This window comes from Lonchura striata, chromosome 4, assembly GCF_050655825.1.
Source record: "Lonchura striata isolate lonStrDom1 chromosome 4, ASM5065582v1, whole genome shotgun sequence".
Classification (NCBI taxonomy): domain Eukaryota; kingdom Metazoa; phylum Chordata; class Aves; order Passeriformes; family Estrildidae; genus Lonchura; species Lonchura striata.
The window spans coordinates 43,597,678-43,613,537 of NC_140706.1; the positions used below are offsets into that span (position 1 = coordinate 43,597,678).

General features: G+C 38.7%; 1 protein-coding gene across 4 annotated transcripts in view; it reads left to right on the top strand.

Moving 5' to 3' along the window:
- The window catches only part of GATB (glutamyl-tRNA amidotransferase subunit B), a 41,884-nt gene that overhangs the window by 5,399 nt on the left and 20,625 nt on the right, over positions 1 to 15,860 (top strand). For 3 of the 4 annotated variants that reach the window (XM_085578884.1, XM_085578885.1, XM_085578886.1), the window contains exons 3-6: positions 9,249 to 9,371; positions 10,283 to 10,396; positions 13,457 to 13,655; positions 14,612 to 14,734. In XM_085578884.1, coding sequence (XP_085435010.1) covers positions 9,249 to 9,371; positions 10,283 to 10,396; positions 13,457 to 13,655; positions 14,612 to 14,734 — 559 coding nt within the window. The remainder of the gene's footprint in view (positions 1 to 9,248; positions 9,372 to 10,282; positions 10,397 to 13,456; positions 13,656 to 14,611; positions 14,735 to 15,860) is intronic. The other variant, XM_021530220.3, reaches the window with a different exon arrangement.

Consider the following 15,860-nt stretch of genomic DNA (forward strand, 5'->3'; position numbering starts at 1 on the left):
TCTCGGTGCAGAACGGTGCACTTGACCTTGTTGAACTTGATGAGGTTTGCACAGGCCCACTTCTCAAGCCTGCCCAGATCTCTCTGGATGGCATCCCTGCCCTGCAGCATGTTGACCACAGCACACAGCTTGTTGTCATCAGCAAGCTTGCTGAGAATGCACCTGATCCCACTGTCCCTGTCACTGACAAAGGCATTAAACAGCTCTGGTCCCAGCTGAGACCACCTAACACCACTTGTCACTGGTCTCCACTTGGACATTGAACTGTTGACTGCAGTTCTTTTAGTTCCATCATCCAGCCAATTCCTTGTACACTTACAATTTGGGACTACATCTGACTACATACATTTAATTCTACGTAATGAAATTTGCAAAAGCCTGGGGTTTTTACCTTGTGAATGCACTTGGCAATGATCTTGGCTTGGTATCTTCAGAAGACCTATTCTATACATGGTAGCAGATAGTGCATTACACCTGCAGACTGGACTAAAATTCTTCTGAGGATCCATAAAGGTGGTTGCCTTCCCAATCTGCTTTAGCCTCTGAAAATTCTGAGAGGCTTTAGAAAGGTTTTTAAAGCTAAAACTGGGTTCACAGAAAAAGAATCCATGATTATCTATTTTTGTGATGGAGGTGGCTGGCTAAAAGTTAATTATAACTCAGCTACAGAAATAAGATAGTAAATCTAGCAGCTAAAGGCTGAAACCTTTTTGTCAGTGCTTAGTCTTTGTCGCACATTTTACATTTGTTTCCAGCATGACTGAAGTGAAACCATAATCCTATTGTAGGCAATCCTTTGTAGGTAAGTATATAAAGAAATAATCTAGGATTTTCATATCCAAAGTTCAAATTAATAAGATTTTAATGAATATTAGCCCTACAGTCTTAAGTATTTTGAAATTTTTTTATATCTTCTCATGCATTTGAATTTAATTGTCCTCTTAGTGTGAAAAGCATCTATTTTATCTCTTTTTTTTTACAACAGACTTTTCAGAAACAACTGGGGCAACCAGATCCCTCCTTTTCATGGAAGAGAGCAGTGCTAGAACAGTTCTCAGCCCTTGTCCTTTCTGGCATTGCACCTCTGGCACATTCAGCTCCACGCTCGGGCTTGTCCGAAGCTGGCAGTTGCCAGTGCAGCACTGCAGAATCGCTGGGAGCACCTGGATCAGGCTTTGCCTTGCAGTGCTGGGCTGCTGAGGGGGCTGCGCAGGCATGTGGCAGGGCTAATACCCAGTTTGGGATTATAGAGGGTGTTTCCATCTTCTTGGCAGTGGCAGGTACCCAGTGTTTTTCCAGATGTTTTGGGTGATGGATTACCAGACTTAAATAACATCTACAATTCATCAGAATGTACAAGATTTATCTGATGCATTTGCTTTCAAAGGCTCTGAGAGATTTGTGGGAAATTTTGGTGGGTCTGTCTGTCAGCTATTCTGGAACAGAAACAGCATTTGAGACCAGAATTTATACTTTACAGCTTGAAACTAGATTTTTTTTTTTATATCCTGTGCCTGTTAAATCTGATGATTGCAACAGCTGCTTTACCAACTTGTGATTTCAGTTTTGTTTTGACATTCCTGCTGGCATGCATGTGAATTTACTCCCTTCTTCTACTACTTTGTTTTGAAAAAAAGTCTGCTTCTTAGCTTGACTTTTGATAACTACAGTTTTAATTGCATGCACTTTTCATGGGGAATTGAACAATCTTCTGATCTTTATATGGATGTTTTTTTAGCTTTCATTACATACATCATCTTCTTTGAAACTATGTGGTGGCTAGGTTTTTGTATCTATGAGCTCTCCTCTAATATAAATTAGTGGCAATGCTTGATGAAAAAAGCGAGTTCATGCCTGTTTTCAGCCATTTACCTATATATAGGTTAATTTAAACCCCTCATTACTTTTTTCACTAAAACTGTAGTAATTGTACTTAGGAGAAAAAAGAGGACATTTTAAAATAGAATTTGATGGTACTTTTCTGTTGCAATCCTTTCTTTCCTGATAATATTTGGGTTTGCAACATGCATTGTATGGTCAGTGCTTGGGAGTCTTCTTGCTCACACAGTCCCAGCTTGCTGAGCTTGAAGTCTAGAAAGCTTCTATAAAGAAAATCCCAAATAATTTAGAAAAATACTAGAGGAGTGAATTAGGCTTTTACACCATTGCTCTCTGAGGATGCCTTTGTGGTTCATAGACCCTTAAATGTCCAAGTTCATGGTGAATTAAAGCCTGCCTACCAAATTTCAAACAATTCATCGGTTCAAAGCTGTTGTACTGGTCAGAAGAAACCTTTGAAAGATGATTAGATGCTAGCTTCAAGTGGCTCAGGGCTGGGTTATGGTGCAGATTGTTTCTCATTCTGTTTCTTTGTTTTCCATAGGATCACTCACAGCCCCAGGGTTACCTCTGGTATCAAACTCCTTTACTGAGGTCTGAGAAATGTTAAATTTCCTCCATTACTGCAGTTGCTTAGCTCAACTTTATATCATACTTAGGCCATTTTTTTCCGGAGACTCTCTGTTCTTGTGTATTGAAGTATTTTGTGACACTTTTTGCTCCTCTCTCAAGCTTTGAAGATGTCTCTTGTAACATTTTCTCTCAGTTTTTGCTATGTCTCATATATTTGTGAGTATTTCTGACCCTCATTCTTGGTGTTTTAATCTTTTTGTCAAGGCTAACAGTTCAGGTTGGGCTGTCTCCTTAGCACCTCAGTAAGTGTTGGACTCTGTTCTTGTTGGCTTTACTGTTCATCCTGAACAGATCCCTGTGGCTGATGCAAATTTGCCTGCTAGAATAGCACTGAGTTGATACAACATGTTGTTATTACCTATTTCAGTAGATCCTTCAATGCATCAATGATGTTGCCTATGTATTTTCTCTTACCTGCTTTTCTGTTGCTACTTTTTACTTGCTTTACCTTTTGTTTTACACAGGTATTTTTCTACTTCTTAGTGGGGGAGCAGGAGCAGGCAGTATCTTGTTTCCTTTGTTTCACACAGTCTTATTACTGTGTTTATTCTGCCATCTTGGACGCTTCTGGACAGCACAACCACTTCATGACATATCAGTGTCCCCCCTTTTTGAATTCATTTGGAAATTGCTGGTGAAATGCACATTAGCTTTTTGCAGTAGCTTTTCTCAGTGGGTGGGATTCCCTTTAGACAGGACCTGAGAGGGGATTTATTGTTGCAAAATTTCTGTTACCTCTGTTATCAGTCACTATAGGTGTTCTGGCATCCTTAAGTTTTTGATTTGATTTTGTTTTCTCACAGTAGGTAGAGTCTGCTTCCAGGTGATTCCATTTGAGGAAATCCAAGGTGGTATGTTGTATATATGTGTATGTTCGCAGTGCTCTCTTAAGCAAAAGTTTCATAGCAATTTCTTAGCATTTTAACTTTGCAAACAGACCTCTTGCTACTTCATTCTTCTTCTTAGCAATTGTTTCATTGAAGAATTTTTCATTAAAGGTGTTTAGGGAAGCATTGTCTGACAGTAATGACAGGTAATTGTAGACTGGATCTTTGTTATCTTGTGGTTAGGTGTCTGGTAAGTAATGTTGCACAACCATCAGGTTTTTGTATTTTGTTTGAAACTTATCTTGGCACAATTAGGCTGTAATCAGTTCTTGGGGTAAAATTAATTTATTTGTGTTCTCTCTGATTGTCAGTCACCTTGACACCTTAAATATGTCTGTGTTTGATTTTGAGAGGATTATGTAAACTTCTGCAGGTGATTTTTATTAGTTACATATGCAGATTTTGCCAGAAGGACATTGTTTTCTATACAAAAATGCTTGTTTTGCAGTTTTGTTGCCAAGTTCAGCCAAATTTTCCTCCAAAAAAATTTAGGCTTGTAGCAGGTTGTTATGAATATATTAGCAAGCATATGAAGAAGAAATTATCAATTTAGTCTCCCCACTGATCTCAGCTTGTTTTGGGCTGCTGCCCTTCAGATACTTGTGACACTTGATACTCATTTTGGTATATTTGATGAAACGAGGAGAAGATGGGGGAGTCATGGGAGAGTTTTGGGGTTACTGCTTAGGTAAAACAAACTAGGGATATTATTTAAAGGAAAATAGTCTCTTGGTTCTGCTATTGCAGAACAAGTTTGTTAAAAGCAAATATTTTCTATTTGCTCTCTTACAAATGCTCTCAAATAATTTCTTAATAGCTCTTCACAAGACTTGTTGCATTATGTTACTTGTTGTTTTCCTGAATTAGTATAATCTTTTACCTGTGTGTAAAAGACCACTTCTGGTTTACTCCTAATTTGTATATTGTACTCTCTTAAGAGATCTGGGTCAGCCTGCAGGGAAAGATGGCTGAGAACAAATAAGCATATTTTGGAAGATAGCTGTTGGAGAAAAAAGGAATGAGGGAGTCAGAGCAAAGGGCTGAGAGTTTAGTGTGGGCTCTCAGACACACAAAAATTGCAAGAAGAAGCAGAGGGCAGACAGTCAAGACTTTGAAATAATAGAAAATGTCAGTAAATGGGGATCAAAGGTCAGAATTTGTTACAACTCAGAAAACCACAAAGCTGCCTCTCACCAAGCCTACAAGCAAAGGACCATCTGCAAGGAGAAACAGGGTAGGAGTTGGTTTACAGACTATTTTGTCCTAAATGCTCTGAGTGGCTTCATTTAAGAAATGAAACAATCTATGTTATGTTGAACAAGGCAGATGATATTCACATTCAAAAGCCTTTTTTTTTCTGGGACTCAGTGTAGGAAGAAAGGTCTGAGATGGTTCTCCTTAAACATCTTGTTGCGTTTGGATTTGATCACAGCCTGTAACTTGAGTTTTAGCTATTGCACTGAGCAATGTCTCCTACCTCCAGCAGCAGTGAAGTGTTATCACTGGATCTTCTTGCATTAAACGTGCCCTGGATCAGATTGCATTAGCAGTGATTCAAATTCCAGCTGGCATTAAAGAGGGAGCATCCTTATGACAGGTCAAGAAACGCCATGTGGCAGATGTAGAAGACTAATGTCAACAAGAAGAGCATGGATGTTAGACAGGTCCTGGACTTCTTTATGGGAACACCACATAAGCGCAGCATTTGGTTATGAATTTCATGACCCACTGTATCACCATTGCACTGTCCTGTCTTCTCTGTGGTTCTCCTGCTTGGAACTGGTCCTGCACGGTAGAATTTTATTTGTTTTTAGATGCTGCTGATGGGATCAAAGATATGATCTGGATTGGCTGCTTCCCAAAAAACTAATTTATTCTATTGGGAACATTGAGCACTTTGCCCATACGGTGGTGTGAATGGATTTTTTCTTCTGTGTTTCTTCTAGCAAATCCTGTTGGCTGAGAAACCTTAAGTTCTGTCATTATTGAAATATCTTTGTATCTGGTCTAATGTTCCATTTTTCTTGCTCTCAGGGGTCAGCATTTTTCCCTACTGCTGCTGCATTTTTCTGGTCGTCACTGACACTTCCTCCATGCTTAGCCTTGTGATAGAAGGTTTCAGCCTAGCTCTCCTGCTTTGAGAAAGTGTGCCCTCTTATTCTCTTGAGTACACCTGAAGCAGTGTGTTTGGGAGCTGAGTACTTCCTGATGGCAGAACTGCCTAGTTTTTAGATATCACTGGAATCATTGTGTGCTGCACCACCACAAGCCAACTTTGCCACTAGACAAGGTTAGCAATGTTTTGTGTAGCAATGTATGGAATTGGTACCAGACTGTGGAAAGGTGAAGTTGCAAACTGCATTAACTATGTTTAATGTCCTTCATAGCCTTTACTGTTGCAGCTTCTGAATTGCTATTTTGGTCTCTTAAGCTGGAATCTCTTTTGATAATGCTAAGATCTCCATTTAAAATACCTGGTGGTTCTTCCCCTTCTGTTTTGCCCCTTTCCTTAGAGATAAGAACATAATGGTCATAGTGGGACAGTAAACATGCTGTGAAGTAGATGCTTGAATAAGTGCAGAGGACACCAAACTGAAGTTTTAAAAATTTTCCCTAAAATTTGAGACCTCAGGTTTTGGAATATGGGTTCTTTGAACACCTAACAAATTACAAGACTTAAGTTGTCTTGTTTTTTAAATTTTTACTGCATGCTTTGGGGGATGGAGTCTGATTGTAACCCATTGAAATAAATTTAGGAAATGGTCAGCTCTTGATTTATTGTATCTACATTCTGTACACGCATAACTCCAGTTGGTCCCTTCTCTGTGTGTGGGAGGATGCCAAGGCAGAATGCTGCAGAGCAGTAAGTACTCATCTACAGTGTCAGACTGAACAACCACAATTACACTGGGACTAAGTACATATAAGGGTATTCTATTTGGAAGTTTAACTTATGATTGCACTTCAAAGAACCATATATTGCAGCAATTTGGTACTTTTAACACAGCTAGAATAGTAAGACTGGGTATATCCATTAGTAGAAGCAAATAAAAATCAGAGTGAGATGAAATAGGAGTACTTGAAAATGTGATTAGATATATCTGTTGAGGTTTCTAAAGATTGGAGTCTGCTCTACAGAGAGCTGGATGAGTACATTGTACTACTTCCTTCTTTCAGATATTATTTTGAATGAAAAGGAGCTAAAATTAAATATTTCTTAAACAGTCCTGTGGTTAATGTGATTAATGCTGATTTTTTTCATGATTGTAAGTAGGACTGAAGGTCTTAAGATAACCAGTGAATATTAAATCTACTTTATTAAAATGTGCGACCTAGAATCAAAAACTTTACAAATTTCCAGGGAATTATTTTGATTTTACCATTTTTAGTACAAGGAATATTTTCTTCTGTAAGATAGGCTTCCTGGGTGCAAATGTTATTGCAGAGATTATTGTTTTTTTGTAAGAGGTAGCAAAAATAAACTTTTTCAATGAGAATTATTTAGATATTTCTTCTTTTTTTCCCCAGTTATCCTGTATAATACTCTTTATCGAAACAAAAAGCTGCATACCTACCCTCTTTAAAATCTAAACATGGTAATTTACTACATATAGAAACATATCTTTATTAAAAGGCTGCCAACTTTTTTTAATATATTAATATGAAGACTAAACCTGTTGTTAAAGAAAAAGCTGTTAGAAAATCTTTTTTGGTGGGAATTTGTGCCATTGAAGGTATTGTGGATAATTTTGAATAGCTGTTGAATATTGTATTTAAAACTAGGTCTTGACTAAACTGAACTTGCAAGTAATGATAAATTTTTAGAAGGAGTCTTTCCACTTATGGTCTAGATGTAAAGAATAAACAAGTAGCAGAAAAAGAGAGATCTTGGTTGGACTGTTCTTTCATTCCTTTAGCGCTCAGTTACCATGGTGCTGTAGCAGGAGACCGTAGCTACAAGGGAAATGGTGCTGGTGTTGTGATGCCATTGTTAAGGTTGTTCATGAGTTTCCAATACAAACAATTTACATTTTTTTGTAATAGCTCTGTAGGATTTTCTTCAAATACTAGGAGGGATGCTTCCCATTTAGAAGAGTATATTGAAGTCTTTATAGACTATTGTGTTTTGTCCATAGCTTCTGCAGGAACTACACAGCTTGCTTTCAAGGCCAGCAGTTTACTAACATAGCAGACAGGCAGCTTGTCAGTTCAAGCCAGTAATTTAAATCTTTGGTGCTAGTCAAAGCTGTCAACTTAATAACAGCTTACTGCATAAACAAGCTGGAGGGCTTACTCTAGGTCATTAGTATGGGAAGTTTCACATACAGAATTGATGTTTTTCACTGCAGATTATTTGAAAAGCAAGTCTTGTTTGACGGAAAGGTAGTAGTGCTTTGTGCTTACAGCATTGGTCACAGCAGTGGGTAGTAAAAGTCACTTCAGACATGAAGCAGTATTAGATAAGTTTTGATTTTTGGAGAAGAAGAGGGTCATCTGGTTGGGTTTGGGTTGTGTTTTCTTAAAGGCACACAGGGCAGAGGAAGCAGATTAGCAAGGCAGCTATCTCAGTGTGCTATAGCAGGAAAGATCTGCTTTCCAAGGCCTTCTCTCACCACTGAGATGGGTGAAGGAATAGCACGAGAAGTTGAATGAGTATTGGAGCATATACAGTGATTTGGCTACTGTGATCCAGTACACTGTGGACACATACACATCAGAGTCATCTAAATTCTTGGTAATACTACATAAAAAATAACCAGTACTTCATGTTTTTATGCCACTTTTCCTCCAGAGACACCAAAATGTTTCATCAGCAGTAAAGCAAAAGATCTCTCTGGTTTAAGTAATATATATATGGGGGTTATTTTTTTCACCTCAAAACAGCGTAATCCTTTAGGGCAATGAGTAAGATACACACTACCCTGTTTGAAGTAAAAATTGAAGAGCGATGAAGTGCTATGAAGCTTTCACTGATTGTGATTCGGGAGTTGGGTTTTGTCTTGTTAGCTGATTGCAGACAGTCACAACCCCTGCACCTCAGGAATTGTGGTACGATACTGGCTCACTGCTTGAAGCTGCGGTGGTTTGTGCCTACCAGTCCTTATGGAGGCTTGATGGGTTTCTGGTGGCCAGTTTTATTAAAGGACTACCTGGCAAGGTCTTCACTAATTTGTAAAGCTGAACAGGATTTCAAGGCTTTAGTAAGAGGAAATTTGCCTGTGTATTTAGAAATATGAAGATATTTTAAACATTGAACAGTTTGACTACCACTGTTACAGAATTCCTTGAACAGTAAAAAAACAAGTGTCTGTACTGTCTGGAGGCATTTTATTATTGAAAACAGGAACATCTACTATATAATGAATGGCAGTTATGCTACAAAGTAAATTCATATTTTGTAGTTATCAATTTTCTTTAGATTAGAGTCAGGACTAATTGCAGGCATTTTGCTGTGGATTGATATTTCAAAGGGAGATTGTTCTTACTTTTTTTCTTGTCTAGAATTTGCTTTATGTATCTCTTAAATTTTTTAATAAGTAAAATATGCCTGAACAGATGATGTGTTCTAGTTAGCCATATATAGCTGCACTAAAGATCTGAAAGTTCCCTTGTTAAATGTCTTAAATATTTCATTTCTTTTCTGTATAAGCAATTTTAAAGTTTTTGTTACATGAGGAGTTGCTTATATCCTCTCTTACTATTTTGATTTTTAAAAACTAAATGAATAAAATAAAGAGATTAATTTTCTGGCTGAAGATGTGGGATGATGGGAAATGTACAGCTGTGTAATATGTTTTTAGAAATCTGGCTGAAGAGTATAAAAAGTAAATACTGTCAGAAACATGGAAGAAAACATTATTTAAGCCTTTTATGTTCTGGTCAATGCAGATGAAGTCATGTGCATTCTTTTACATAATGTGCTCCTTTAATGGTCCTGCTGGAAATAGACTTCTTGGCAGCTGTACAGTGCAGAACAAGATGGATAAAGTTCTGTTCCTGTTTCAAAATGCTGTAAGTGTGAGCATGTCAGAATTGTACTAAGACAAATTCAGTCTCCTTTTCAGTTTCATGCATTTGATGTTAGTTAAACGAACTCTTAAATTAACGAGAGCACATCTGAAAAAAAAAAATCATTTGTCAGTAGTTTTTGGAGTGAAATTTTCTTTCTCCTCTGGATCATGACCCTGCTGAGGAGATGGAAGAGTGTAGTGCTGAGAAAGATGAGTCCATGGTGAAAAACTGTATTTAACTCCTTTATTTCTTTGTGAAGACTTTGCAGGATCTTTAGATGACATAGCATTCTGCAAATACCTTTATCACAAGGGTTTCTTAGGTGCTGGAAACATGTATACTTGTAGCCATGGGATCACTTGCTATCTTTTGGGTTCTGTTTTAGCAAAGTTAAGTAAGTGTGCATAATTTCATCCTGGTTAAGCAAAGCATTAAATCTATGGTATGTGTAGATTCTCATAAGTTCACTGTGGCTCTGTGGTTACTGGTGTCCTGAAGTGTTCTGCTGTAAGGGCACTGCAGTCCCTAATACAAATCCCCTGTGTTTCAAATTCCCAGTATGAGCTGACAGCTGGTTACAAGTCGGTTATCATGTACTGTGATTTGTCTCCAGTACCCTCAAAGATTCAAAAGCACTGAATGTTTGCAAAAGTAGCAAGTCAGAACAGTGCACATCTCCATATGTGGTATGACAAAGTGACTGAATAGCTCCTGTTTTCATCATAAAGCCTTGCAGATTTATAGCTGCCGCAACTTTAATGATGAATAAGAGCTACCCACACAAAGAAAGAGATCTAATGGTGACTGAAGGCAAGTGAAATTGAATATATGCTCCTTATACGGCAGTGTGTGGGAGACACATTTGTAACATACTGAGTATCTGAGCAAAACCATGTGTCATGTTTCCTTAGGTTCTCAACAGGAGATGTGTAGAAGCAGCAGTGATGACAGGCCTGGCTCTCAACTGCAGCATAAACAAGAAGTCCTTGTTTGACAGAAAGCACTACTTCTATGCAGATCTGCCTGTAAGTATGCAGTATGGCTGGTCCCTCCTGGGCTGTGGGAAGGACAAGCCTGCAGTATGGATGGCAGCAGGAGAGGAGTGCAGAGATGCTGCTTCTGTTTTCAGTCAGTGCTCTGCTCACCCCAGCGGGATGCTGCACTGTGCCCTGATGGAATAGGCAGCTGTACCCTTGTGCTCACTGATTGAATATGATTGCTCTGATTGCTGACTCCTTGCTTAGCTGCACAATTCCAGTAGCCTAATGTAATTGGATTGGGAGCTGGAGCTGCTTTGTCCCTTAAGTTGTCCGTTCCTGGTGTTTTGTACTAATTGTCTGTTAGGGTAAAAGCAATCTGATAAAAGTCCTTCATTTAAAGTGAATATATAACTAACAGAGGCTCCAGTGGAATAAACACAGTAGGATCTTTTTTGTGTGTGCTTAGGGACCTAAAAATATTTATTTCCCTTCAAAACTTTCCCAGTTGTGGTTCCAGTAAATGAAAAAACCAAAACAACTGAGGAATAGAGTCTTTGCAGTGTGGTTTGTTGGTAGATTTCATATGTGTAGAAGGTGCCACTGAAGTCAGATGTATTTTGCTGCATTTGATATGGATGTAGAAATACTGAAATAGTTTAAGAACCTGACTTCTATCCTTGCAACAGGATGAAGCAGTGTTTGAGCCTCTTTTTCTCTCTAATGACATTAAACCTTTCTAATTTTTAACTTGTATTTGTATGAGCTTATTTGTACTGAATGTTCAGTTTAACACTAATCTTTCAAAGGGAGGAATCTATTTTTAGTTTCTTTGGTTTTGGGACAAAGATCTGATGACGTGAAAATAAAATATGTGAGTTTATTTTATTTGGGAAAGATCAAGCATGTTAGCTTATCCTCTCTTTAGGTGAGGAGTCTCAGACATCCAGAGAAGCAGAGTGGGAGACCTCTCAGATCCCAAATGAATCAGCAGAGGTGCTGCATTATTAACCAAATTACTTTCTTTCCCACTCTTGTTCAGGTATTGAAAAATTTTGAAGTTACACAAAGCATTTTCAAATATAACTGCTTCCCGCCTTAGTAAGAGAATTATTTTATAGCTATCCAGTGGAGACCTGGATCTCAGAAAGAATTTGTGATTTATTTTTTTCTAGGTTGTGAACTTGTGGCTCTTCTGTGAAGTTGCTATAATTTTGATTCGGTTTCTGGGGATAACTTTGCAAATATTTGTAAGCCATTAAGAGGCCCTTTTATTGGGAGTTGTGCAGTGACCTGCTGGGAATGTGAAAAGCAAACTTAGCAGTTTGCATTGCCAGTACTTTTCTTAAGCATGTAGAGCGATCTTAAAGCCCACTTAAAGACCTGAAGGGGAAAAGGGTAAAATAGCAGGAAATAAATATGACTTTTGAAATTCCTTTACACATCATGAAGGAACATCAAAAACATCACAGACAAATTGTTTGCAGTTTACCTTTAGTGGTTACTCTGTTAAACTGAAATCACTCTCATATTCTTGTGATATCTGCTGCTAGCAGTCTACTGATAGCAGCTATATGGGTGAATGTTGTCCTGGGAAAGAATCCATGTCCATGTGTCCAAGAGAACAGCTGAGGTGGAAGAAAACGTGGGACTGTGCAGACATTAATTACAGGATCCTCTGTTTACATAAGCAGGGAGATTTAGTCAGGGAGATGCTGACATGTTTTATTAGTTGGAAACATGTAATTCTGGCTTTTAACTGACTGACTTCTGCAGTTTAAGCACTGACAATAAACTGCCCGACCTACATTTCATAGTCAACAGTCTAGTCGGGAACCCTGTAATAAGATGCAGAGTTTAGGCTAATGAGCTGAATAGAACAGATAAATCCAGCTCTTGGGGTCATTTGACAGTGGGATTATTGTTACTCCTGAAAACAGGGCTTTGGATAGGAAATGGGATTCATATTATTTATTGTCACTCAATATTTCAGGCTGTAAAAAAATTATTTTAATGAGAACTTGTAGGAGATGAGAAGAGCCTATGATTAGCATAGGCTGCAGAGAGTCAGTTATTTTCTTTTTCTTACAGTGATTATGTCTAGTAGGTCATGCACTTCACTGCATATATAAATTAGGGTGTTGACAGGGCCAGACCACGGTCCTCCATTCCAGTGCCCTGGAATTCATCATCTCTATGTTTTAGAGTAAGCTTGTCATCCCTGCAAAATAGGCAAATACTCTTCCCAAATAATTTGTGTCTGGCAGACTTTTTTTTCATTTTCACTACTAGTGCCGTAGGCAGGTGAGGAAGGAGGAAGCAACACGGACCCCACCTCAGCTGTCTTTAATTCACTTCTCTATTTTTACATCATTGCAGTTATTCCAATACCTTGTCACTGGCAGCCACTGTTTTGGCCAGCAGTTTCCCCTTTGAGTGGAGTCCCAGGCATGAGGTGGCATTATCAGCTGTGTGCTTTATGTGGGGTTGCAGTGTCTTATATTTTAAATTGCTGTATTAATGGAATAGAGCTTTCACATTTTCTTGATTTCCACCCCTCTACCCCTTCCCTCTCCTCCCCACCAGTGCGTACAATTTGGAACAGACAGAGGGGGATATGCAGCCTGTTGGAAGGATGAATGATCGCCCCAGCTTGGGGATGGAAGTACAGTAACTGGCTTCAAACCACATGTAACATGATTGTGGGACCACAAGCATGGAAGAACCTCCTCCAGTCCATTTCCTGCCCCAGGGCAATATCAGAGAAGTTTGTCATCCTTGGCAAGAGATTGTGCAGTTGATTATTGATTATTTCAGCATTAGTATGATGCCATATATTTATCTGTATTTAGGAGTCCTCATATTTTTCCCAGACTTCCCACTTCTTACCATCATGTTGAATTCTAGGCTCATCTTCTAGCTTGCTTCCTTTCCATTTAAACAAAGTTACTTTTGAATTTACGTGTGGATTTATTCTCTCCTCTTATATAGCTCACTCTGAAAGATGTTGCATTTTGTGGTTTTGTTCTTAGTCAATTATATTTGCACTTGGTCTGCCTTCTGAAAAGTGAATGTTTCAGTTGCATATAAAGTTAATTTTGTTGACAGGCTGGCTATCAAATCACTCAGCAAAGAGTTCCTATTGCAGTGAATGGAAGTCTGTCATACAGTCTCTGCATAGACAACAAGATGAGCCAGATGGTGACCAAAACTGTGAGGATTAAACAAATTCAGTTGGAGCAAGACAGTGGAAAAAGTCTCCATGATGATACAAGGAGCCAAACCCTTGTGGACTTGAATAGGGCTGGTAGGCTTGGATTTTTTTCCTATTTTTCTTCTCCTTTAAAGGTAAATAATGACAGGAAACAGGCAAAGAACTAAAACAGCCTTATGACTCCTTGAAAAAATAATTCATGAAAATGACTGTTACACTGGAAACAGATGAATACTTGATTTTTTTAATGGCCAGTAAACTTTTCCTATTTTCTGTTGGTTGATGGTAATTGGCAGTAGCAAGCTAGAAATCTCTTGGCTCCAGTTTGCTCAAAACTGTGTCAGTCACACAGAGCCACTCAGCTATTTAAGCTCTGCACTGTATGTGTTGTTAAAAAAAGTAAAATATTACAGATCTAGTGAATCAAGTTTGTGTATAGAAAGAGCAGCTGTTGGAATCTGTTGTTGCATGTGTCAGACATTTCTTTTAATTATTAGCTTTGAAGAAATGTAGATTTTCTCTTTTAACTTGGAAATTGTAAATGGAGTGATCCAAAGGAGTGCACAACATGGGCAGCAACCTGGCTGGCCTAGCCTAACTGGGACAAAGTACTCTGGTGTCCATTGAAGCTGACGGCTGTGGCTGCTCAGATTGCTTGAAAGCTAGGTCCTGGAGCTAAAAACTAGACTGCATCTGTTTACAGTTCTGCCTGCTCCAAAATTAGTTTAAGATGAATAAATTTGCATCTGGAACCCAATTGGCTTTAAATGAGAGTCCTTCTAGAGGAATGGGTCCCTCTGATCTGCATGTCAACAAAGGGTGGGGGGTTGTCTGCAGTTGTCAGTTACTTTAAAAAAATAGCAGGTAGAGGTTTTATAGCAATCTGCAGCTAGGCCCATTGTGACAGTTACTAAATAATACATCGGGGTTTATGTGTTTTTTATATTTCTTTTTAAAGAAGTCCAAGTTCTTTCATGTGTTAGCCAGTTGCACTCTCATATGCTAAGATCAAAAGCTATTGTTGAAAATCTCCTGTCTCTTCCTGGTAGGAGTTGGTCTCATGGAGGTTGTCATGGAGCCTGATATGTGCTGTGGGGAAGAAGCAGCTGCAGCAGTCAGAGAGCTTCAGCTCATTCTGCAAACACTTGGGAGCAGCCAGGCAGTCATGGCAGGTACTGAGAGGAGAAAGGCATGTTCCCTTGTCACCAGTAATTCTCTGCATTTACAGGAGTTTTGCAGCTTCTGGTTATTTTGCTCTGTAGTTGCTTATAATGCAACCCTTTCTAGCTGTTGTTTTACAATCCTCAGAGTCTGTCCTAATATCTGCCATGCTTATAGGCCTTCCTTTGTCTGCCTTGCTAGATGTTACGTTTCCTCACACAATAATTTTACGGTATAAAGCTAGGCAGGAGGAAATGTCCCCAGGGTTCTTGTGGTGCTTCTCCCCGTCTCTCTCTATTTTGCTTGCTACAGCACTGGAGCACAGAAGATCTGTAGCAAGGATTAATTGTAGGGTATGGAAGGGACAAAGTAGTGGGAGCATGGATCATCTTCAAAGTGTCAGGTCTCAGCTAGTCATAAAATTGATGTAGGCAGAAAACTTGTACTGGTGTCATGAATGAGATGGAGTAATGAAGAGCATGTATAGAAATGGGTGCTGGGGTTAATTTTAGCCAAGATTACCTATCTTTTTGAAACCACTTCTTCTTGCAGGAAACATCACTTCTGGCACTAGCTCTTTCTGTAATTCTAAGGCCTCAATTTTCACAATAGGTGATGTGCAGAAGCATAGCCTGCATTCAGGTTCCTAACTGATTCTGTCTCATTAATTGTAAGATTCAGATCATGCCATTTTTCCTCAGTCTTAATGTTACCAAAATTTATAACCAGCACATGGTTACAGGTAACATATAGCAGACATCTGCTTAAGAATTTAAAAGTGGTTTCAGGTGTGGTTTCATCCCCTCCACACATATCCACAATTAGGAGCTGCTTATTAGTGTTCACAGTATAAGCTGTATTTTTGCCTGTGACAGTTGGCCTCACTGTCTGGCAACAAATTCAGTCCATTATATAAGTGGATATCTCCTGGAGAACTGAGTCAGAGTGGTCTATGTATTACACAATAAATGGGATCCAATAAATGTTGGCTACTGATGGAACTTTAATTTAATGTAGCGGGAAATAATAATAGCTAGACATTATTTCTCTGAATCTTTTCTCACACAAGTGTCCCACATGTCAAATAAGACACAGTTGTCAATATTAAGCAGCCAGTTTGGATGCTTCTTCAAGGGC